Genomic DNA, 25,954 nt, shown 5'->3' with positions numbered 1-25,954 from the left:
GCGCTTTTATTTCATTCCATTTGATGACATTAATTAATTGTTGGTAACCAGTCACAGCCGTAGTACATATACATACATATATATATATATATATATATATATATGTATTCCATTATTGTATTCATTTCTATTCCATTTATTTATTTATTTATTTATTGTTTTAGTTAAATATTCTTCTATTTTACGTTCAAATAGTTGGATGGTCGGTTAGTTTATTTTATACTGTGGAGCAGGGAATAGTTGGGGGAGTATATTAAAGATGTGGGATTTGTGACTATAGACGCTTAATTTGTGTTGACAAGTGGGAGTAAGGACAAATGCAACCCAAACCAACCACATGGATTGTAATTTAGACAATGTTATTGCCTACACCTAATGCGTGCGTTCGTCTATGGTCCATTTGATATTGGCAGCTGTTTGATGCTGTCGAGCATAAAAATTACTACGCGTAACATAATTTATCTGCAATCGCAAATAAGAGATTGAACGTCTACGTACGAATGTGTAGATGTGCCGAGTGCGAGCAATAATTATAATTTGTTGGTTGATTGAGGTAAGGGTCCTAGCTAGCCAACCTTGCGGGACAGTGATGGCGTTTAGAGGGAGATGGATTAGTTGCTTTGTTTTGGGGCCCCTCTATTTTGGCTTATGGAATGGATTAGTTGTACAAGGTCCTTCCCAATTCCCATTCATGGACCACTCTAGGGAAAGCTAGGGAGGAGAAATCGTATATATATAGAATGGACCATCCCCAAAAAATCAAATGGAGAGGATACCCAAGATGTCAACAGTGTATGACACACTGTACTTAGAAGGTTTGGAGAATTAATATAGATATATAGAGTCTGGCTATAATGCTATTAATAACACCAAATAGTTGGTGCTATCGAGTTTTTCACCGTTAATTAGATTTATTTTTTTGACAATATTCATACATTAGATTATACTATTCAATCAACCATTCATTCAATTCTAGAAGATCATTATCATCCTAACCGCACATCTCTTCATCCAAAAACTGAAAACCTAATAGTACCTATAACTTAGTACTATTAATAGTATTCTAGCCTAGTTCTGGATATATACATAGATTTGGACATTCGTTTTCTTCTATAATGAACAATAGAATTTTTTAATGCCGTGAAGTTTTGTGGCAATTTGATGCTTATATAATATATAATAAGTTCTCGAAAATAATGATATATATATTTTTAAATAAACTATTATAAAGTTGTACATCAACCAATCAATTATGTAGTGCGATAATGATGTAACCCGCGCTGTTAAAATACTAATTAACCATATAATAAACAAATGTGATGGATCTAAATCATCAACAATCAAAAAATGTAAAAATTAGAGTAAATGAAAACTACAACAATACAAGAAAACTTAAGTGGTTATCGGAAACTGAATTGCATTCATGGGTTACGGGAAGATCAAATCCATTATGAAACTGAGCAGATTATAAGATTTGATTAAAAAGTACTATTCTATTACAATGGACATAGAACCAACCAAATAGAAAAACTTTTCTTGCTATACTTTTTTTTGAAGCATCTTCCTATATATTCTGCAAATCTCACTTTGAAATGTCTCTTCGAATACTCACCAATCAACTTTGAAAACTTTGAACAAACAATAAAAACAAGAAAGCTTCTTCGCCAACTCTCTCTTATACACCCCTCTTTTCTATAACAAGAAAAGAAAATCTTTGAGAGCAAAATGAGAACTTCTATATACTATACCAATTGAGAATTCCTTTCATAATAATCCATCTGGTCCAATATGCTGATGGGTTAACTAAAGCTTAACTACGGTCCAAACCAACTACCAACTAGTCTACTAATTGAGTTATTGAATTAAACTCAAAACGAACCAAATAAACTAACAGGTAAATTTGATATCATCAAATTCAACAGATTATATACATATAATTATTTATATTCAGATCTGCTGGTACATATATATAGGTTTAAGGTTTGAGATCAAGGTGTTTAATTATACAATAACTCAATTAGTNGGGGGGAATGCACGTGAACTGGAAAAAGCATTCTATGATTCCTAATTAACAAGGTATTAAATTAAGAGTTTTGCTATGCTCACACAAGCAAATGCACATAAAATTATATTATTTGTACTAATTGTATTTAGCACTTTTTGCTAAAGACTTGATAATAAATATTCGAGATCTTAAATGCGAATGATACTTATTTCATACTTTTAACTAAAATTTTTGAGAAATTTCCGTAACCAATAAAAGAAAATTTTTCTAACTCTCTATATCTATTGAATTTGAAGGGCATGGCATTTTTGTTAAATTTATTCGAGTCGCTTATGTTATTGTTAGCTGTTAATTAAGCTGTGTCCCACGCACGTCATGCCACGGTGATGCAGCTATTGCTGACGTCACGCCAACAACACGAAGCAGAAGTTGCTGTATGAACCCGGTGCACCATGCACCTCACCGATAGAATCCTAAACACTTGAAGGGTAGATTGTTGAATGAAAAAATATAAATTGGATAAATGCATTAATTTTATAATACATATTCTTATAATTATTACTTTTTTTGGAAAATTATAACATGCATCCTACTTTATTTATTTTTTTAAGAAATAAACCCAGCTGAAAATATGAAGCAATTAGATTTTAAATTTGAAATCTCGGATACTAACTAATCATCAAGTCCTTCGCAACTTGTGTTAGGGCGGTCGATTATATACCTGTAATTATTAAATTTATAAATGAGTGAATAATATTTTATTTCTACATTGTTAATCTTAATTAGGAAGTATTTAATTTCTTCCTATATACATGACATCTCCAGATGTTTCTTACAATATCCATTAATTTAATCATATTTTAATTTTGGATTAATTATTTATTAAACATGTAGATATACGTACACCATGTGCAGGTACTAATTTCTCCCGCACGTGCGTATCAGAGCAATTAATTGTTGCATGTATTGAATAGTAAACGCGATTTTGTAATCTTTCACTGCGTCTTCTGCATATAATTCTTTGTTGTACGAAGGATAAGGCTCTGTGCTCTTGCACGTTACTCTCATGCAACTGGATAAAATTACATGTACCCGCCCTCTTCCAGTTTTTATTTTGAAAATTGATAAATGCAATCAAATTTTGTCAGGTAACAGCTCAGAGAAGTTTGAAATGGCAATTATTTGCAAAACAAGTTATATATGTTGGATATGGTTTATGTGATTTATTTAAGACGATTTATAAAGATGCAGTCGGTCTATTCAAGTCGATCTATAAAAATACGGTAGATCTAATGATTATGATGTATCTGGCCACACGTTCTTGATGAACGTACGTGATTTAACATTCTTACATCAAATTATATATAAATATGTAACATATGGGAGTCCCGATCTAACTCTAATCTTAATTCCTATGACGGTTTCATTTCCGGGGATAAGAGAATTAGACTCGAAATGTTTCTTTTTTGGCAGATCATGAACGAGAACGAACCACAAGTAAGAATTAATCGCCATCTACAATTCAGGTTTAGAAATCGAAATTATAACAAAAGGTACAATCTTAATTTTTATAAAGTTTAATAATACAGAGCCAGCCAATTAATTAGTACGAACTCAAAACACAAAATTTAGTCACCTCGAAGAAAAAAAAAAAAGTGCGTTTATATGTAACTGCGTATTTGTATTTTGTACAATCTTCAACTCATACTACAACAAATTGATCGTCGTATGAACGTGAGAGCTTGTTTATGAACTGTGCAAAATGTGGCCGATGTATTTGTGAGGCCGAACGGCAACACTTGAAACTCAAAAGTGAATAAATCGCCTTCCTGATGAAGTGTTTCATCTATAGTTGACACAATAAATATTGGTAATCAAAACTCTTGAGATACCTAACTGGAAATAATCTCCCTTGTTTAATTGAGTAAAGGGGGTAGAACTATATATTTTACTGGAGTTGCTGGGAAACACTCTTAAAATTGGTAAGCATCTACTCTTACGAGTTCTTTTGAATTACCTGCAGCACTGATCGATATCAATGGTTGTATCGTAACAGCAGTTTGATCTCTCAAGTTAAGTTTAGAACCAAGACAAATTGTTTCGTGTACGTCATGCATGTATTCACGCTGTGCGTGTTCCTGAATCCTGATGGGGGTGTTACATATATCATGACTAACACAACAAAGTAGCTTCTTCATTCTCTTTTTCCATTTTACCGGATAAGTTGGTCCAGTTTGAACAGTTTTTTTTCTGGAACTCTTAGCTCTTAATTACTAGCAACCATGGCGGTGAAATTATAACCAATATAATACAATAAATTTAAAGCTAATCATAATGTAACACAAGTAGTAGTAAAGTTCTAAATGCTAAATACGTACGATCGAGCACACTAACTCAACTCAGCTTTATTGGGTGGTAATATTTTTGTACCAGCTAGTTTATCTCAAAACTAAAGTAAGACTAGTATGTAAACAGAGAAAAAGGAAAGGAAAAAAAACAAAAAAACAAAAAACAAATCAAGCGCACAAACAAGCAACAACTGGATCACTCGAACACAGAGGATTTGGGCAAGGAATACAAAGCTACTGGGCTAGGCCCATTAGGTTTGCTGGGCCGATGAAACATGAGCCCAAATCCACCCTATGAGTAATTTATATGGGCCTTGGCCCAAAACACACTAAGTTTTTAGGCTCTAATACCTATGCTAAAGGGCTCAAACCAACTCAAAAACTATTCGATAAAAACACCCTCCACGTTATGTTCAAGTCCTCGCTCCATTTATCAAACTGTTATTTCTAAATGAGTGCAAGGTCCAGAATTCACTGTGAATTATAATCATACGACTCCTCTGGTACGACTCTTCTGGTCCTAAAGCCACTTTCTCTCTACTTCTCTTATCACTTTTTTTTTTATTTTTAAGTTTTGGTAAAAATTTAAAAAGGGTTAGTAAAATCAACAACTTTTGAATGAGGGGTTGTAGAGATTATAATCTTTTTTTATTATAGACTAAGTATTTCTCTTATTTTTACGTGATCCATCTCTACGGGTGTAAAATGGCACGACTGCCGGTCGGGCCATGGCCTGGCACAGCTATAGTAGCATCGTGCCGGGCCAGGCCGGTCCAGCTATATGGGCCATGCTGAACCAATCTTCTTGGGCCCGACGGTTCGTCCTGCCACAGCCCGATACGGTTCTGAGCAGTGCCGGAACGAAGGGAGACCCGTGGCTCGGCACGGCACGGCCCAAGTGGGCTATGCCAGTTGAGCCAGCACGGCCTGAACCCAAAGGCCCAAGGCTAGCCTTGCGGTTGGATCTCCTGAGGAGAAGGGCCTTGGCCCTTCATCCGAGGAGATCTCCTCCCAAGGTATGCTAGAAGGAGGTTTTTGGTCCAATGGACCAAATAATTTTGGTCCATTGGACCAAATACACTCTCCAATTTTTTTTTTCAAAAAAATATAAAAAATTATATATATTTTTAAAAATTTAAATATTTGTTATATTATAATTATTATATAAATTTTAAATTTTTAAATAGAAAAAATTATTTGTTTATTTTTTAATTTTATATATTTTAAAAAAAATAATAAAGGATAAAATCCTTTAGTGGCCGGCCCGGAGCACAGCCCGGACCGGCACGGCCCGGGCCTTCCGGGCCGAAGGGCCGTGCTGGGCCAGAGAGTTGGTAGCTCCAGCCCGGCACGGCTGGCCCGAATTTGAAATCGGGCAGAGCCTGGCCGGCCCCTAGCCGGGATCAGCACGAAAAATGTGAGCCGTGCCGGCACGATCCGGCCCACATTACACCCCTACCCATCTCTCTCTAGTACTGCAAATAGATAGCACTACTTTTCAACCTTCTATCCTATTCCCTTTTCCTCTTTTGCAGTGTCCATGTATGGGATATATCCTTGACAGGTCGAGACTCGAGAGCCTCCACTTTGGCTTCTATAAGGAAAAAGCCATACATATTGCAACTGAGCCCTTGCAACGTTTTCCTATTTACACCCAAGACCACTTTATTAAGTCCTTATTGTGTTCACTCTTTATAAATGGGTTTATATTCCTCTCCTCAGAGAATTGGGTTCAAAGTTCACCTGGATATATAGCTTTATTCCTTCCCCACCTCATTTACTACAGCTAAGTTCTGGTCTAAGATGCTTGTGGTCTTGTTCTGGCTATTTAAGGTGGCTTTAATCATGTGGTCACGTAGAAAAGTTCATCTCAATTTCCGTTAATTATGATAAAAGTAAAAGAAAAAAAAAAAAAACAAAAAAACTTCATTTATTTAGCTTATATATATTTTTGAAATGCGAGCGTAATTTGACAAGTGAAAAATTAATGCAGTCTCAATTATTATTTTTTAAACAAATAAATTTAACTAAAAATATAAAGTAATTTGATTTCAAATTTGAAATCATAGATATTTTTCCACTTGTTTTAGAGACCGTCAAAAGTGATTGTTAGTTAATTTTAAAAAATAAAACGTCATGAAAAGATCGTCTCAAATCTATTGTTATAAAAACTGGGTTTGAATTTTGCGTCGGAAAAAAAAAGAAAAAAGAAGAAGTGTCTACATGGATTATAATTTATATATAAGCCTACAATAATTATTATTTTTTTTTTATTTTTTTTTGGGTAATTATTTAAATCACCGCGCGATTCGTTTCGCTCCTCGGATTCCTCTGGCACGTATGGTGGGCCATGCGCTCTTGGGGAATGTGGACTCGGCACACGTGTCGCTGTCGCTTCCCGTTTACAAACGCGCGAATACGCAGCACAAGCGTGGGCCCCACACCATGTCACGATCCCCTCGGGTTATCTCATGATCGACGTCCACGTGTCCGACGAGGTCTCGCATCGTACGGCCGTTACTGTGTTCCATTCTCCCTAGGGAACTGCATTTGCCCGGTTTTTTTTATGTAAAAATGTATTTTCGTATTTATTTTTTTAAAAAAATTTGATAAATTCCTTTTTTGGGGTTTTATTGAAGTTTCCTACTGTTATTTTTTTGTGAGAAAAAGAGCATGGTATCTTGCTTCATTATTTTTTTAAAAAAAAAAATAGTGAAAAATATCAAACAAATTAATTTTGAACTCAGAACATTATATACTGTTACGATGGCAATATCGTGTACTAATTTTACCGCATCTCTAATTAAATAAATTAAAAATTAGATCATAGATGCGTAAAGAAAAATTTCGCTATGCTCATAATCACATCATATATTAATCATCGTATTCTTTAATTAACAACTTACATTAGCCGGGGACGATCGTAAAGTTTTATAATTTTATTTGAGCACTTAGATAGATTTAGTCACTCATCATGATAAAAAAAATTATTAATATAACAAAGGGCTTGAGGATTACGAATACTCTTCAACAAAAGAAAGATTTGATCTACATTCATGCTGTTGTGTTTTCGTTGCGACTGTAAAAAAACTATTTCCTATTTTTCAAGCCAAAGTTTCAACCGCACAAGAGAGTTCTGGACTCGCTTATATCAAGACCCATATAAGTATGACCATGCAATATATTTAATGAAAGTTATTAAATACGTATTAATCTTTTATTATTATAGCTGTTATTATATGAAAAAAATATACTACACAAAATATTAATATTGGAAAATTTTGATAAAAAAGTCACATAAAATTAATGTATGTATAACAGTTTGTACATATAGCATCAACTAAGTTTAGTCCCCACCTCATCTACGTTCACGCTGCGGTAAAAAACAACAAAAGTAAAACCTTCTTTAGTATTATATTAAATGAATCACGTACCAAATAATTAAAAGGACGTTATTTAATGCACAAAATAATATATGTTTATAGCTAGGCGCCGTCCAAGATGATATATTGAATATTAATACGAGAGGAGACATATAAATAGAGTGTTAATGGAGTAAGTAATGCATGGATGGGGACAAAGTAACATGTAAAAGTTGATAAAAGCTTCGTCAAAGATCGGACGTGCGTAATGTTTCTAATTATTGAAAGTTAAATTAAGATAGAAGAGAGTCGTGCACGTTACTCCTCTCCATTCGTTCGTTCAATGCGATCGAAACGTACTCGATCCACCCAATATGAGACCATCCGCATAACGCCAAAACCCACCCACCTCCCCATCACCTACCATGCATCATCCTCTCTCTACATCTCTCTCTTCTCTCTTATACTGCTTTTTCTTTTGTTCTTAATTAGCAATAACAAATTTTATAGAGTATTCAATAAATATACAGTTCTAAGCTTAATACTGTGACAAGAAAAGAGAATTATAATTCTAATTAAGCTGGCCCCTTAGAAACAAAAGCTCCAACTTGAAACTTTTGATTTTGCTTGGACAAGATGCGAATGGAATGAGAATATATGCTGTTAAAAGAGTGGTTCTCTTACTTGAATATATATTAGCTTAATTATGAAACAACAATATACCTTATAACAAGACCAAATTAATTAACAGGTTTAAAGTGCAACAAGCAAGTGGAAGGGCAATAATTCACGCAAGCAATTTAATTAGCACATTTTTCTGAAAATGTTTTAAAAATTTCGAGCATAATTTTTGGAAGCGCGGTGAGCTTGCATTTTAAGCACCACAATACATAGTTATATAGGGGTTTATAGCAGCTTCATGATGGCCACACAAAAAACATGTGTGATGATCATGCTATAACACACATCACAAAGGAGAAAACAAATTAAACACAATCATATATATATCCTCACCTCTCCATTGCTAAATCCCACGCACTAAGTTAATTAACATGCAACTTCCATTATCAACTGCTTCAGTAATTAAATGTTACAAATATCTATACCACATGAGAACAAAAATACCAAAAAAAAAAAAAAGAAAGAAAGAAAAAAACCCCTATCTTACACACGTTCGTGAACCTATCATATCTTATAAATCACCATAATAAAAGTTTGACCTTTTTTAATCTTCAAGTGGATGACATGCATATCTTCCTCCGCTTCACATCTCTTTCGTTAATCGAATTCCCAGCGAAGTTTACCCGAAACAAATTCTCCAACTCCTCCATTTCAACACTGATGAGCTCAAAATCCACCGAAAGCCTTCTCTTGCACAGCACCACCCTCCGGGGCTTCCGCGGGGCCGGCGGGCAAATTCGCGCGGCCACGGGGAGCTTACTCGCTTCTGCAGTCGGCGTGCGGCACTCCCCGCTGTCGTCGCCGTCGACCGTCGGCGGTGAAGCGTCGTTCCTTCCCTGGTCTTGAACCGGATGCGATCGGGCGGTCGCGATAGGCGGGAGAGCGAGCTCAGGAGAGGCCGACATGGTTTGTGGGAGTGTAATGGGGATGGTATGTGTTTTGTTTGTGTTTATGAAGAGGTGAGAGAGATGGAGAGGCTTAGTAGAGAAGGTAGAGAGGGGTTAGAGAAGGGTTGTTTAGGTTGGTCTCTTGCTCTTCTTATATTTGTATTCTTTTAATTCTTTTTCTTTTTCCTTTTTTTTTATTTGTTTACTCTTTTAATCTTCTTATCTACTATTGGGTCCTATCTCTGTCTCTCTCTACTGTTTGCTTTGTTAAATTCCAGGATGATTTTCTTAACCTTTTTACTTTTCCTGGAATGGGACCCTTTAGAAGCTACCTTATGACCCTTATCTCCTGTGTCTCTTTCTCCTTTTCTTTTTTAATTTCCTTTCTTTTTTCCTTTTTTTTTTTTTTTTTTACTTATTTTTGCGACNTTTTAATGCAAGGGTCATGTGAGTTTTCTGTAATTTTTTTTTTTTTTTTTTTTTTTTTTTTTTTTTTTTACTTATTTTTGCGACATAATAGATTGACGTTTAACTAGTTGGTTGTACCTCCATTAATTTGGAAAAATTCTAGAATACACCGGGTGTATTAGTGACATGGCATCACAAACCAATCAAATAAATCCTTTTAAAGATATATGTCCTATTATGATTGTAAAAGAATATTTTTATTGTACGTTTATTTGAAAAGAAGAAATGTGATTGGCTTGTTACGGATGACGAGGTGCAAGCGTGATAGTGTAGAACTTCTCATTAATTTGGGCCCATCTAGCTGGTACATGCAAAGCCATTGCCCCAACATTTTGAGCTAATATATTAATTAATACACTAATATTCTATAAAGATAATATTCTATTAGGATAGCTGAAGTATTTTCTGTTTAAAATTAAAAAATTAATTCTTCTGTCACCACAATTTCAAAACTCAACCTATTGAAAGAGGGGACAATTAGTTATCACTTAAAGTAAATAAGCAAACAACGTCCGCAGGTTTCGCTTGTGATTCGGTGCAATCCGCTCTCTGCCACGAAACAAGATTTTGCTGGTCTTTCCTAAGCCAACATGAAATATGTTTTTTAAGTTTTCTATTTAACACTCCAAAATGGTAAAGTTTTACAGGATGATCGATCATATTACGTGCCGTGGTGATCGGATCATTTTATAAACCAATCTTGCTCGTCAAGATGGAATATTAAGCATTCATAACACTTAAAAGCAATGAAAAGGTTACAATTTGCAAACTTTAAATTTGAGCTTCTAAGTTATAATCATAAGTTCATTTTGGCCTTATGTAGAACTGATCAAAAAGTTCAAACTCTTTTATTTCAAACAATAATATTATTGCTATAATACTATTATTATTATTGATAGAATAAATATATTAAACATTTATTACAATTTTGCAAAAACTCTAGTTTCAGAAAATTTAACTAGATTCAATGTATCCGTTATTACTTACTCTTTCCGACAGGGTACATAGGATACCCTTTCTCCAGGGTATCAAAAATATTCGGCATCTTTGATAGAGTGGGAATGTGGGATGGCTCCGGAGACGAACACCCGTCCGATCTGATCGTGGTGGGCCCAAGCAATAAATCAACGGGCATAGGATGCCACTGGGGTATATTAAATGCCTAAGGGTCGTTAACCGTTTTATCCGTTACCATTTAAAAATTTACCTGGAGGAGGTTTCGCTGGACCTAATCCACCACATCATCCATGAACCACCACACAGAATATAACAGTTTTTTTTCATATTTTATAAATTATTTTTTAATTGAAGAGTAAGATGAGATGAATAACAGATTATTATTGAATGTGTAGCACGATACAATCACAATCTCAAATGTGCTAGTTAATTGCTAAATAAAGGGAAAAGGTAAGTCCAAGAATTTACTTGCATGATATGCAACAATATTTATCTACTTTTTCATCGGCATTGACCATTATTAATTAGTGATTATAATATTCTCGTTAAGCTTTTTCCTTGCTCAAAAGTCATATGTAGCATCTGGCTAAGATGTAAGCTCTCACCTAACAAAATATTTGGTTGTTTCTCCCTTTTCTCTTTTCTAATCTGATTTGGTGGATGTGGTTGAGCCAAAACAAGTAATTTTTTTCCAACAAACTAATGAGAATGCATTACAAAAGCTTTGTTCCAAACAAAATCTGCCTATTTCTTGTGACACAGAACATGAAAAAAATACTTTTTGAAAAAAGAAGAAGAAGAAGAAGAAGAAGAATCATCTGATATTTTGCTTCAAAGTTTACCTTCTTTCTTCTCCCTCTGAGATCGAGGATCAAGATAAGGACCTTGATCAGAAGCACGATTCGAGGATTTCATTTTTTTTTTTTCTTTTCTGAGCATTGATAATCGATAATGAACTTGATTGTTTGAGAGACCAATTTGTCTCCTCTCCTGCTCTTTGCTGGTTCTAATTTATAGATTTGAAGACCGCCGTCTATATATTTTAGTTACATTTAGTTTTGAGGATAATTGTATACTTGCTAAGTTCTGTGCATTAATTGTGCTATTTTTTTTTTGCAAAACTCTATAAGCCTGTGATCCAGCTCTGTTGTTTAAGGAATTGCTTACATATTTTTACCTTTGGGGAGGGGAAAAAAACAAAAAAAAACTTATCAATTAGAAGGTTAGGCTCCGGATAAACCCATTAAAGATCATAAGTGGGCCTAATACACAAATTTGGCCCGTATTGCACAGGCTTACATATAGATTGGTCCGGCCCACTACAGTTTGGCCCAATTTGTGGGAGTGGGCTTTAACTAGTGTAAAGAGAGAGAAGGCCTATAGCTCCCCCTCTCTTTGATTATTTTTTTTATTTTTTTTTTTTTTTTTTTTTTGGTGCACAAACTATTGAGGAATAACTACCTATGCGCCCTATCCACTTTTTTACTCTTGGATTATTACAACCATATCAATCACCCACTTAACCTTAAACAACCAATGATCACAAAATAGACAGTATCATACTATTAATAGTATTTTAGCACAACTCTCTTCTTCTCTCTTTAACTCTCTCTCTATACATACACTCTTACATTACCAGATTCTGTATGTATCCTAATTTAACTTTATCTTTAGTCTAACCTCCGCGTGAAATGAATGGTACATTACAAAGAAGTTGGAATACTAGAAAGATAGATTTTATTTTATTTTTTTTATTTATTTTTTTTGGGAGAGATAGGTAGCACGCTACCCGCTTCGTTTATTTCATTTAGAAATAAACTTAGCTAGAAATGTGAATCAACTAGGATTCGAACTTAGATCTCGGGTACCAACCACCCAGCCCTTTGCCACTTGCTCTATAGGGACGGTCGGCGAAAGATAGATTTTATTACTTAAAACTTAATTTCTATGAAGCATATTTGAAAGAGCAAATATAGCTTTATAGTAAGGTAATGGCTCTTTTTAACACTAAACTAACCGAATTTAATTCAATAATGTATTTGAAAGAAGTTGAAACTTTAGAGGGATAAATCTCATCACTTAAACTTTCTAAAAGTATATCTAAAAAATAGGCACTTCAAGAGGAATATACATAAAGAACTGCCCCAACTATTATATATAATAACACGACTTGGTATATGTGTGTATAACCTTTCTAAAACATTTGTGTATGAGACTGACCGTCCTTAGAACAAGTGGCAAAGAATTTGGTGGTTAGTATTCGAAATCCCAAGTTTGAATCGTAGTTGATTCACATTTCCAGCTTCGTTTATTTTTAAATGAAATAAACGAAACATTTGCGTATGAGATTTTTGGGAATACTCATCCAAACACCAATTTTGTAAGATTTTTTTTTCTTTTATTGACACGATTCTGTATATTTCCAGGTGTGTTTGTTTACGGGTGCCAGTGTACGACCAATCTGAACTTGTTTTGTCACAAATTATCAAATTCAGGTTATAAAATTCAGATTCAATGAGCTATTAAGTAACAATCAGGTTATAGATTTGGGTCTCCATCAAAAGTCGTACATATATTCCTGAGCTCATTGCCGACTTCTTGAAATGACGCTCATGTTAATAAAATATCCTTTTACAAGAAAGTCATCATCACTACCAAATTCATGAATTTGAGGTGCATTGCGATTTCAACTATATATATATATATATATATATATAGAGTCGGCTCTATACTATTTATAGTCGGGAGCTCCCGTACTTATAGTATTTGTTTTCGATCTTTGGGGCATTCAAATCAATATCACACCGGTGAAACTGATCTAGGTATTTAAAGTTTTCTAGAAATAAAATTTATATTTTTTCGCCATAGTTTAACTTTATGATCAAACATTTCCAAATTTGTCAACTTTCAATGGCTATTATGACGAGGTTTGGGATAACGGTGTAGAATAATCTAAATTTTTGTCAATTTTTTGATAGAAAATTCTTTTAAACTATATAGATTAAGTTAACATTCTTGATCTTGATTTGAAAAATGTCTATGCTCAAATTTTTTAAAGAGTATTTATTCCACCGTCTATTTTGACATATTTATTTACTAATGTAGAACGAGTTATCAAAAAAACTAAATTTTTTTTCTTAGAACTTCATATACCCTAGATCATATTTAACGCGTGTGGACTGTTAATTGAACGCACCTAAAGATCGAAAACAACACTATAGTACGGGAGTTCCCGTACTACAAATAGTATAGTAGCCTAAATTCTATGATATATATATATATAATATATATATATATATATATATATAGCAAAAACTCTTCTTTACTATCAAATTTTTAACTTTTGAATGAGAAATTGTAGGATATGTGGATGATCATTAGTCATTAGATGAGTGGTCCCCTTGGGTTGAGTCGTCCCCCACTGATTTATAGTTGTATTTATCAAATGATTAGAAATTATTAAAAGAGTTGATCCAAAGATCTAAATTGATAGAAAATGACGTTTTGCATCATATATAGCCCAGCTCTCTCTGCTCTCTCTCTTTCTCTCTCTCTTTCTCTCGCTATATATAGTATATATATATATATATATATATATAGAGCCATGGCTATTATACTATTATGAGTATTGGAGCTCTCGTACTCATAAGTTGTTTTCAATGATTAGAGCTTCCGACATCTGAACGATTCCACTCTTGTTAAATATTGATCAGAGTAATTGAAACTCTAGAACAATAATTTAGTAAATTTCGAACTCATAATAAAGCCATCAAGTGGGTTATTAAAATGAACGGTCTAAATCGAACGACGTTCTAAAAAAGTATGATTCGGATCCTTCAATTCAAAGATCGGAAGTTATTGACTTTATCTAGTAGTGAATAGAATTTCTATCAAAAATTCAACAAATTTTGATTCTTTTACACCGTTAACTAGAAGTTATCCCATACCGCGCTTTAAAAATGCAAATTTGTTGACCTCTTGATCATAAGGTAAATGATTGCTTCGCAAAATTATAAAATTTGATTCTAGAAGTTTTAATACTGTAAAATAACGTTAACGGTGTGGATCGTCGTATTCGCAAAGCTCTATCATCGAAAACAATTATGAGTAGAGAGGCGATCGTACTCATAATAGTATAGTAGCACGGACCATTATATATATATATATATATATATAGAGAGAGAGGGACGAGAGAGAGAGAGAGAGATAGAGAGAGAGAGATGTTGTCTCGTCGGAGATGAGAGAGAGAGTTTTGCTTTAGAATACTATCGGCTAGTAACGGCTCTTTTACTACCGATTGCTTTCGATGATTAGAGCTATCAAATGATGTCGGGACCGTTAACAATTATCTAAATTATTTAAACTATTGGAAATCAAATTTCACACATTTTTCGATATTGTTCTCTTGTCATCAAGTTAACAAAATGAATGCGCTTGAATTGATTCCTTCAAAAATGATTGATATTTAATTTTTATATTGAGATCTAGAGTCTAAGATCTTATTTAAATAGTTTAAAGAATTCTTCTAAAAAATTAGTGATTTAAACCTTCTATATGTTGTAAACGATGCAACGCACCAGTATCGGCCATTAAAATTATAGTATTTTTGTGATCCTTTGATCGTTCAGTTAGTGATACCAAAAATCTGAGAATTATTTTCTAATATTTAAATGGTTTAGATCATGTTCAACGTGCCGCATCGTCGATTTGGAGCTCTATCTAAAAGACAATCGTAGTAAACTGAGCGAGTTTATACCGATAGTAACCCAGTTCAATTATATATATATATATATATATATATACTATATATATATATAATATATATTATATATATACTAGTTATTTTACTTATATTAATAAGAGTCGCTACTATACATTTATAGTCGGGAGCTCGCGTACTTATTAGTATGTTTTTTCGATCTTGGGCATTCAAATCAATGATCACACCGTTAGAAACTATCTAGGTATTTAAAGTTTTCTAAGAAATAAAAATTTATTATTTTTTCGCCATAGTTTACTTTATGATCAAACATTTCAAAATTTCAACTTTCAATGGCATATTATGACGAGGTTTGTGAGATAACGTTGTAGCTATAATCTAATTTTTGTCAAATGTTTTTGATAGAAAATTCTTTTAAACTATATAGATTAGCGTTACACTTCTTGAATCTTGATTTAAAAAGTCTAGGTGCTCAAATTTTTTAAAGAGTATTTAGTTCGCACCGTCTATTTTTTACAATATTTATTTCATAAGTAAACGATTATCAAAAAAAAACTAAAATTTTTTTTCTTAGAACTTTCATATACCTGCTGTAGCTCATATTTAGCTGTGTGGGATCTGTTAAATTGAAACGCCCTAAGATCGAAAACAACCTATAGTACGGGAGTTCCTCGTACTACAAATTCATATAGTAGCCTAAATTCATTGATATATATATATATATAATATATATATATATATATATAGCAAAAACTCTTTTTTACTATCAAATTTTTTTAACTTTGAATGAGAAATTGTTAGGATAGGAGATGATATTAGTCAATTAGAGTGAGTGGTCCCCTATGGGTGAGTCGTCCCCACTGTTTATTAGTGTGTATTTAATCAAATGATTAGAAATTATTAAAAGAGTTGATCCAAAGATCTAAATTGATAGAAGAATGACGTTTTGCTATCATTAGTATAGCTCCAGCTTCTCTCTCTCTTCTCTCTTTCTCTCTCTCTTTCTCTCGCTATATATAGTATATCATATTATATATGATATATATAGGCCATGGCTATTATACTATTTATGAGTATTGAGCTTCTCGTACTATAGTTGTTTTCAATGATTAGAGCTTCCGACATCGACGATTCCACTCTTTTCGTTAAATATATGATCAGAGATCATATTAGAACTTCTAGAACAATAATTTAGCTAAATTTTCGACAACTCATAATAAAGCATCAAGTGGGTTATAAAATGAATGCCGTCTAAATCGAACGACGTCTAAAAAGATGATTCGGATCCTTAATTCAAATGATCGAAGTTATTGACTTTATCTAGTATGTGATAGAATTTCTATCAAAATTCAACAAATTTTGATTTTTCTACACCGTTAACTAGCAATGTTATCCCATACGGCTGTTAAAAATGCAAATTTGTGACCTCTTGATCATAAGGTAAATGACTTCGAAAAATTCATAAATTTGTATTCTAGAAGTTTAATACTGTAAATAACGTTTAACGTGTGGATCGTCGTATTCGAAAGCTCTTCATCGAAAACACATTATGAGTAGAGAGGCGATCTACTCATAATAGTAGTAGTAGCACGGACCATATATATATATATATATATATAATAGAGAGAGAGAGGAACGAGAGAGAGAGAGAGGAGAGAGAGGAGACGAGAGAAATTGCCGTGGAGATGAGAGAGAAAGAGTTTGATAGCGTTAGAATGACATATCGGTAGTAACGCTCGTTTTACTACCCGATTTGCTTTCGATGATAGAGCTATCAAATGATGATGCGCGCACGTTAACATTATCTAAATTATTTAACTATCTGGAAATCAAATTTCACACATTTTTCGATATTGTTCTCTTGTCATCAAGTTAACAAAAATGAATGCCTTGAATAATGATCCTTCAAAATGGATGATACTAATTTTTCATATTGAGATCTAGAGTTCTAGATCTTATTTGAAATAGTTTAAAGAATTTTCTAAAAAAATTTAGTGATTTAAACCTTCTATACTGTTAAGACGACGCAAACGCACCATATCGGCCATTAAATTATAGATCTTTGTGATCTTTGATCGTTCAGTAGTGATACCAAAAAATCATGAGAATTATTTTCTAATATTTAAATGGTTTAATCATGTTTAACGGTGCCCGATCGTCGATTTGGAGCTCTATCATCAAAAGACAAATCAGTAGTAAACCGAGCAGTTTACTACCGATAGTAACCCAGTTCAATTATATATATATATATATATATATATACTATATATATATATAATATATATTATATATATATATAGAGTTGAGCTGGAAGGCTATCGGTAGCAAACGGGCTCCGTTGCCACCCATTTGTTTTCGATGATGGAGCCTCCGAATCGACGATTGGCACCGTTGAACATAATTTATACCACTTGAAGTATTTAGAAACTAAATTTCAAATCTTTTCGATATCATCGACCTAATGATCAAAGGGTTTTAAAATTTGTAATTTTAATGGTAGATATAAGGTGTTTTCACGTTTAACGGTGTAGAGCTATTCAAATCAATTGAATTTTAGTTAGAAAATTTTTTAAACTATTTAAAACAAGATTTATACTCTCGATCTTGATTATAAAATTTCTATCATCACTTTTTAGAGAATATTCATATTCAGCTGTTCATTTTTGCGCCCACCTGATGGACAAGAGAATAATATCTAAAAAGCATGAAATTTGATTTCTAGATACTTTAAGTGGTATAGATCATGTTCACCGATGTCGATCGTCGATTTGGAGGCTCCATCATTGAAAATAAATACGTGGCAAACGGAGCCGATTTGCTATCGATAGTATTCCGAATCAATATATATATATATATATATGCGCTGTTGCAAATCCAAGCGTGAATCTGGAATAAGATACTCTTGGGACCACGAAGATCTACAAATAGCTGGTAATACTATGGCTACAAGAGTGCCCCCATATTGAAGGCGCCAAGCATAGTAGTGCATTATTGTGGACAATTAATATATGTACAAAAAATAAATGCATGAGAAAAGTCAATATAGGTACTATTTTGCAGTAGCAGTACAAAATAGATTGGTCCCCATTCTCCCGATATAGATAGGCCATGTGAATATTTTATTAAATTTTCCTCTTTCAAACATGAGTTCAAATTTGTATATTAAATGGATGATTAATACTTCCCCCATTCCTATTAGCTTTGTGTATATATATATATATATATATATATACATACATATTTGTTTTTAACTTAATTGTATGAATATAATGCTTGCTCTCATCAACATTTTCAACGTCTACAACATATGTTTAAGTTAATGCGGTGACTCTTTTCAATTTCAAAAGATTCTTTAGAGTAATTGGAGAAAACTTAAATGTACATATTTTGAGGGGAGTTAAACATATGTTAAAGAGCTCAAATAATTAGAAATACTAAAACATAAAATTAATGGTAATATATATTATATACATACAGGTCGGGGTCATGATTCTTTTTTCTATCTAGTATAAGGGCCTAGTTCGTTGCATGTAATTTCAAATTCAGTGTTGTCTTAATTAAATTGCTACTGTGGAAGTTGGACGAGTAGGCTAAAACACAGTAGTTCGAATTATCTCCGTATTAGCTGCTGAAGCAGTTGGAGAAAATAACTTTGAATAAAAGATAATCTTACCTTCCTATTAATCTCTTAAACAGAAAATATATTTTATTCTACATTATAATAATCTCACCATCCCATATGTATAAAGTAGTAAAACTTTGTACCAAATAAATTATTTTAATTACAATGCTTTCTACAACATCCAGTCAAATACGATATAGTAGTTGTAACTGTTTTATTTTCAAACGCATACATCTTCAACTATATTATATTAATAACTGCATCGATCCAACCAAACAGGCCACCATATGATTACTATTCCTAATATGACACTATTAGTTAACTATTATAGTAGCAAAGAACGTGTCGATGATTTTACGCAAAATGAGATCAATTATTGGTTCTTTTTATAGCATATCTTGAAAAGGTTTGACTTAATTAATTTAATTTTAATAAAAATAACACAGCATTTCCTTGGCTTTTCTTCACTACTGCCATTTCAATGAAACTTCCTAAGTAGCCTGCCCTAGTTGAACCTTGGTTTGAATGGTGCGTCAAATAGTGTGATAAACTTTTTTTTTTTTTTTTAAAGACTTTAAAAAGTCAACTAAGAATTTCCATTCTATTAGTTTTTTAAAGAGAAATAAATAACTTGGAAAACATTTCCATCATTTCCAGTATAAGGAAGCTTCCTTGGGAGTTGACTCCTTTAATGCTTACTTTTGTAAGAAATGAATGTTTTTTATGTTTTCTTTTCCGCCGTGTACTTTTATAATAAAGCACAATATACTTATACTAATGTATAGTGAAAATTTATGTTTAGATTAATTAATGTTTTGTATACATCCAAAAATATCTCTGAATATTATTGATAAATTAGCCTGACACATATTATGACACATTTGGTTACGTACGTTTGCTGCAATCATATATGGTACATTTTATATTTAGGAAAGCGAGTTAATTAGCCTAATTGTTGCAGGTAATAGTTTTGATTTTAATCATTAATATTGCTAACTAAATTGATTAGGCACATGTGTGATCATTACTCTTATTTAGTAATATCCTATAGTACTAGCATTGATTTATAATGGTGGTCTTGTCTACGGCCTTTATGATGATCCACCTATCTCTATGAAACCACTCCATAAATCATCATACTTGTTCCGAAATAAATAAATAAATAAAAGCTAAAGGTCAATCTTTAATTTATATACCTATTTCTATATATTACAAAGATAATTAAAAGGATTCCAACCGCAAGTATAATTAATTATAGATATATTTTTATCCCTTACTCTCTCCTTTCTACGTACATACTATACGGATCTTATCTCCTACAATTGAGTGGTTGAATAATTTGAAAAGGAGGATGATGGTGATGATGACGTAGTCTCAATTAATTTGTCGGAATATTTAAATAGCCCAAAAATACGATGCTCAAATTGTCAACGCCTTTTTGGCGAGGGAATCAGAAGTCAAATTGGTTGACTATCAGGGAGGGCCTTGCCAGGAGTCAACCTCCTTGACTCGAGGAAGTTCTTGTGCTTCGATTCGCACGAGGCGATGTAATCGAGGAACGAGGCGAAGTCCGTGTCCATGTAACGCCGCGGGTTGTCGTCGTCGTCGACAAGGTCGGGGGAGGGCCCGACGACGCGCTCGATGGGGAGACTGTGGAGGGATGCGACGGAGATTCGGAGCTTCGCAGGGTTGACCAACACTCGGTGGAGAACGCTCTTGTACCTCCCGTTACTGAATATCTGAGATTCAAAGATCGAATTCCGATTTAGGACTATGAATTTGTTCATTGGCCCGATTTCTAAAATAACTGTTCAATCCGAAATATTTAACTAGAAATTTTGAAAATATACCCTCCAATTGTAAGGAACAAAATGGTTAGGAAAATGCTTAATTAATTATCATGAGAGCAACACTCGTGTTTCAAAACCAATAAATTTAGACTTTTGAGAGCGCAATTAATGTTGAGGGAATAAGTACTCCTAACTAGAGCGAAAAATTGAAATGATATTCTAAACCCAAAAGTAAAAGCTTTAAATTTAAGTAACTTTAACTACCTCAAAATGATCGCCGATGTTTACGACAAGAGAGTCAGGGACTGGCTCGACGGTGACCCATTCGTCGCCGTGCTGGATTTGTAGCCCCTCGACGTCGTCCTGGAGGAGAAGAGTGAGGAAGCCATAGTCAGAATGGGGCGGCATTCCGAGGGTAAGTCCCGGTTCGGGGCACACCGGATAACAATTCGCTACAAGGATATGCGATCCAGTTCTAAATTCTTCGAGCACGCCACGGTTCACTCCTAGAGTCTCCAAAATCGCTTCCATCAGATCCATGAACAAACTCTTCATTTCCTTGACATATAAAAGTGCTTTGTCCCTGCATTAGATTAATAAAGGAGGGTTAATTCAATAAGTTTAATTTAATTAAGCAGGGGCTAATTATGGTCCAAATAAACATTTTCACAATAAAAATGTACGTTGTGGTCCAAAACTCTCCCATATAGTTGACTCGATCCACAACTCGAATTCTCACGTGGGTCAAAGTTGAAATCACGCAAAGATCAAATTAAGCGACCGAATCTATACGGTGTTTTTATTTAATCTTTGATTTGCTCAAAATTCAGCTACCCTTTTAATTAGGATTGAAATTTTTCAAATTGAAGAATTAAATAACTATACTAATTTTTCCAAATGAAACCACTCAATTTGATCGAGTCAAATTATACATCTTATGGTACAGTGAGTGCAAACTTTATTTACTAATTTCTGGTAAAATTTCGGCATCGTTGTCATTTTTTTAAAAAAATATTAATTTTATATAATGTGAAGTGCTGGATTTTTTTTTTTTTATTTGGGGTATTGTTATTGTCCCTTAGCTTACTATGCATCAGGTTGAGTGATAGATGGCTACATGTTTAAAAAAAAAATTAAAAAAATTTATTTATAAATATCTTTTTTGTTGCTGAGTAAATGTTACTTTGGATGAAAAATTTACAAATAATTCGCTGTTTGCTCCTACAATTTTTTTTAATATACAAAATTTTATTATGAAAACAAAAAATAAATATGATAGCGAAAAAGGCCTAAATAATTTAATGATGTACTAACTACTTCTCTATATCTTAGTTGGCACAACATGTAGTAGCGACTCGTTTAGCTACCTGAGTTTAATTTTATATATATATATATAGAATTCGGCTGGAATATTATTAATAGCATGAAATATTTGGTACTATCAAATTTTTTACCGTTAAATTTATCCGAATTTAATTTAATATATATATATATATATAATACTAAGGGTACAGTAGAGGGTACCCAAAAGTGTAGTCCTTATATGGAACATGAAGATCTAAGTAAGATATGGAGTCCAAAAAGCTAAAGTAAGAAGGACTCACTCATAAATTATTAGATACTAACTATGGGTACTTTAATAATACATCTCATTGTACTATGGTTGATTTTTCACTCTTCCAAACATATAACAACTAACTGTTGTGGTTTAAACTTTCAAATTTTAAATATGAAATTAAAATTAAGATATTAACTTCAAAAAAAAGCAAATCTTCATTAATAAATTATAATATTTATATTAATACTGATTTATCAATAGTATTTTAAAATATATTATATTTATTTATGTATAAAGTTGTGAGTTTGGTTCTGTGCAGTCGACTTCTATCACCATATTACCCACAACTGACTATGACTTGGCTCTGATGAGTTGGCTTCAGCACATCTGTTTGGAGGAATTTAATTACTTTTTTCGCTTCTAGGGTGTGCGTGCGCACACAAAAAAAAAAAAGAAAAAAGAAAACAACTTGAATCCACATATATATATTGTATAAAAGAATATTAAGAATTTAAAAGAGGTGGTAAATTACTTATCTGAACCATTGAAACAAGAGAGAGATAGAGTTTAAATGGAAAGAAAATTAAGGTGGTTAAAGCTTGAACAACTTAAAGAGAGAAATATATATATATGCTTCCAATAAAAGCTGGCTCCTGTGTCGTAGAGGAACTGCTACTCTACTAAATGAAGGGGACAAAAATTAATGAGTTACAGGAAACTTAAAAACCGACCAAATCTAGGTGCGTACATAGAAATTATCAAACTACCCACCCCAGTTTCCACCTATAAAGGCTTTTCAGTGTGCAACGCTCACACGATCATATATATGGTATATAGGCCAAGAGTTCGGCTACTATACTCTTATGAGTACGATTGCCTTCGTACTCATAAGTTGTTTTCGTTGATAGAACTTTCGAATTAACGATTCATACTGTTAAATATAATCTAGAGCATTTAAAACTTTTAGAAATTAAATTTTATAATTTTTTGATATCATTTACCTTACGATCAAAAGCTCACAAAATTGACAATTTTTAACGACCGGTATGAGATATTTGTTATTTNAAATTTTATAATTTTTTGATATCATTTACCTTACGATCAAAAGCTCACAAAATTGACAATTTTTAACGACCGGTATGAGATATTTGTTATTTTAACAGTGAAAAAGAATCGGAATAGGTTGAATTTTTTATAGAAAATTTTATTCACTACCTAAATAAAGATCAATAACTCCGGTTTTAAATTGAATGATCCGATCATCCATTTTTAGGGTGTCGTTCGATTTTGACCGTTCATTTTATACCCGCTTGATGAATTTATAATGATTTCAAAAAATTATGACATTTATTTTCTAGAAGTTTTAAATACTCTAGATCATATTTAACGGTGTGGATCGTTGATTTGAAAATCCCAACATCTAAAATAACTTATGAGTACGAAGTGCTCTATACTCATAAAAGTATAGAAACCCTGCTCTATAGACCAACCCTACTTTTTGTTTGATAGGGCTATTTTTGTACTGTTTCCTAAACAATCATTAATGGGTAATATTTCAATTGTTGCTTTTTTTTATTATCTTTTTTATGAGTGTGCGTATAATAGAATAATATAAATTATTTTTTTTTATTAAATTGATCTATCATAATCAATAAATAAAATAGTTAATATGTACTGCGAGCGCTACCTTAAGTCTGCAGGAGAAGAAGGCCAAAACGGGAGAGCGCTGGAGATAGGATGGCAGCTGAGTTTCAGGAAGTCTCTCCAAGAAAACACTTTGTCGTTCATTTGGTTGAAGCTCGTCCCGTACCTAACTGGATTTCGTATGTCGGACGACATATACTTTGATCTCTCCTCAAACGGAAGCTCGAAGAATCTCCTCACGACGCCGACCATATCCCTTATAACCTCGATCGGAATGCCGTGGTTCACTATCTATAAACTTCATACAGTGAGAAGTAGTTTTTTTTTAAAAATATTAAAAATAGTTCTATTCAAATAGCACTTCAACAAACGTAGTACCTGAAAGAATCCGTACTCCTCGCAGGCCTTTTCCAAGGACTGAATAACCGATGCGTGGTCTTTCGAGTGCAACAGAGAGAGATCAATGACGGGCAGCTTGAGACTGAGGTTTTGAGCGGCGGTATCGCGCCGTCCGTTCACCCGAGGACGCTCCGAGGCTGGCAAGATGTACTTGTTGGGCACCTTCTTGATGCCGCTCTCGCAAAGCTGCTTCACCCCTTCCATGTACTGCCGCTCCGCCGCCTCCTCTTTCTTCTCCCCCTCCGCTTCTAAATCCATTGCCATTTCCGCAATCTCACGCCAACGCCAGGGAGAGAGAGAGAGAGAGACTGAATAGGGAATAGCTAATCGCAGAGAAATGCTAAAAGATGGAGAACTAATAGTAGGGGTTTTATTTTGGTTTGATGTGGAGAGATGGGTGAGGAATTAACCATAAATGTGCCGAGGAGATTGGGTGGGAATGGTGAAGGTGATCAGAGGTATATATAGGAGTTCGAGTGGAGGAGGGGGGTTGAGAGCATAATTAAAAGAGATAAAGGGCTTTCTTAAAAACCCGGCATTTGGTTCCCGGAAGTGTGAACTATTCTATGCACCCGATGCATTCTTATCCGTGTGTTAGGATGAAAATAATTTTTTTTTTTTTTGAGAAAAGATAGCATGCTACCGTTTTATTCATTTAGGATATGAACTTGATTATGAGATGAGGCAGCTGGGGCTTCAAAAAAAAAAAAAAATCGAAGGAAAACTACACTAGAATAAAATATGTAGTAGTTCTTATTAAATTTTGCTTTGGAGGATATTTTTCAATCTACTTATAGCGAAATCCTTCTTAGCCTCTCAACTTTCACCCATCAGAAATGGACGGAAGGTTAGCCTCGTACTCTATATTTATAAAATTATATAGATTGAAGCATATACCCAACAATCACTGTCATTCAATTTTTTTTAAGAAGAAAATAGTAATTCATAAATCAACGAGATTGAAAGTAGAGATAAGATGGATGAGAGATAATCTAGGCCGAATAACTTGGCTGTGCACGGGTGTACGGATGGACCGGGTGCGGGGAATAGTTTTCGTATTTTGCGTGAGCGACGTGGATCCGTTGACCCGTCACTTGGTCAGACCCACGAGCCCGCCACGCCGGATGAGCGCGGACTCAAAATCGTTGGCCCGATCCCCTGGAACGCACCACAACGGCAAACACGCATAAGAACGTTTCGTTTTGACACGTGTCCAAAAGTAGAGATTCCACCTTTATAAATAATTTGAGTAAATAATAATAATAATAATGGTAATAATTTTTTCACTATAATTTCTATTTTTCGCTCCACCGCTGTCGTTGCACCTAGATTGACGAACGCTTTTCATTCTTTATAATAATAATAATAATAATAAATGTAATGTTAAGAGGAGCTGACTTTTTAAAAAAATTATTCACATGTTTAAAATAAAAAAAAAGTAAAACATAAAATAAAAGTTTGTTGTACTGAGTAGGACGAGTGCAAATTTTTATTGTACAAATGAGGACAAGTA

General features: G+C 33.5%; 2 protein-coding genes across 3 annotated transcripts; both read right to left on the bottom strand.

Annotated features, from left to right (window-relative positions):
• On the bottom strand, nucleotides 8,700-9,433 carry LOC109728969 (cyclin-dependent protein kinase inhibitor SMR1-like). The gene has a single exon (XM_020259541.1). It carries the CDS (start codon nucleotides 9,299-9,301, stop codon nucleotides 8,948-8,950), a length of 354 nt encoding a protein of 117 aa, XP_020115130.1. The 5' UTR covers nucleotides 9,302-9,433; the 3' UTR covers nucleotides 8,700-8,947.
• On the bottom strand, nucleotides 20,206-24,914 carry LOC109728964 (protein DMR6-LIKE OXYGENASE 1). 2 transcript variants are annotated; one of them, XM_020259537.1, is made up of 5 exons: nucleotides 24,421-24,914; nucleotides 24,086-24,333; nucleotides 21,279-21,423; nucleotides 21,105-21,203; nucleotides 20,206-20,789 (listed from the first exon to the last, which is right to left on the bottom strand). In XM_020259537.1, exons 1-5 carry the CDS (start codon nucleotides 24,703-24,705, stop codon nucleotides 20,508-20,510), a joined length of 1,059 nt encoding a protein of 352 aa, XP_020115126.1. In that variant the 5' UTR covers nucleotides 24,706-24,914; the 3' UTR covers nucleotides 20,206-20,507. The 2 variants fall into 2 exon arrangements, with proteins under 2 accessions (XP_020115126.1, XP_020115125.1); XM_020259536.1 differs by having other exon boundaries at nucleotides 21,105-21,423; nucleotides 24,421-24,913.

The sequence above is a fragment of the Ananas comosus genome, linkage group 25 (assembly GCF_001540865.1).
Source record: "Ananas comosus cultivar F153 linkage group 25, ASM154086v1, whole genome shotgun sequence".
Lineage (NCBI taxonomy): Eukaryota > Viridiplantae > Streptophyta > Magnoliopsida > Poales > Bromeliaceae > Ananas > Ananas comosus.
Note: the sequence above shows the minus strand (reverse complement) of the source record. Positions and strands in the feature narration are given on the sequence as shown.

Bases quoted from the DNA above. Each gene is read 5' to 3' on its own strand.
- LOC109728969 (XM_020259541.1), bottom strand. From the start codon at position 9,301: ATGTCGGCCTCTCCTGAGCTCGCTCTCCCGCCTATCGCGACCGCCCGA.
- LOC109728964 (XM_020259536.1), bottom strand. From the start codon at position 24,705: ATGGCAATGGATTTAGAAGCGGAGGGGGAGAAGAAAGAGGAGGCGGCG. The intron at 21,424-24,085 runs GTAGCGCTCGCA...AATCTAATGCAG, and splicing joins TCTTCTCCTGCAGACTTAAG to GGACAAAGCACTTTTATATG. The intron at 20,790-21,104 runs GTAGTTAAAGTT...TTTGAATCTCAG, and splicing joins ACATCGGCGATCATTTTGAG to ATATTCAGTAACGGGAGGTA.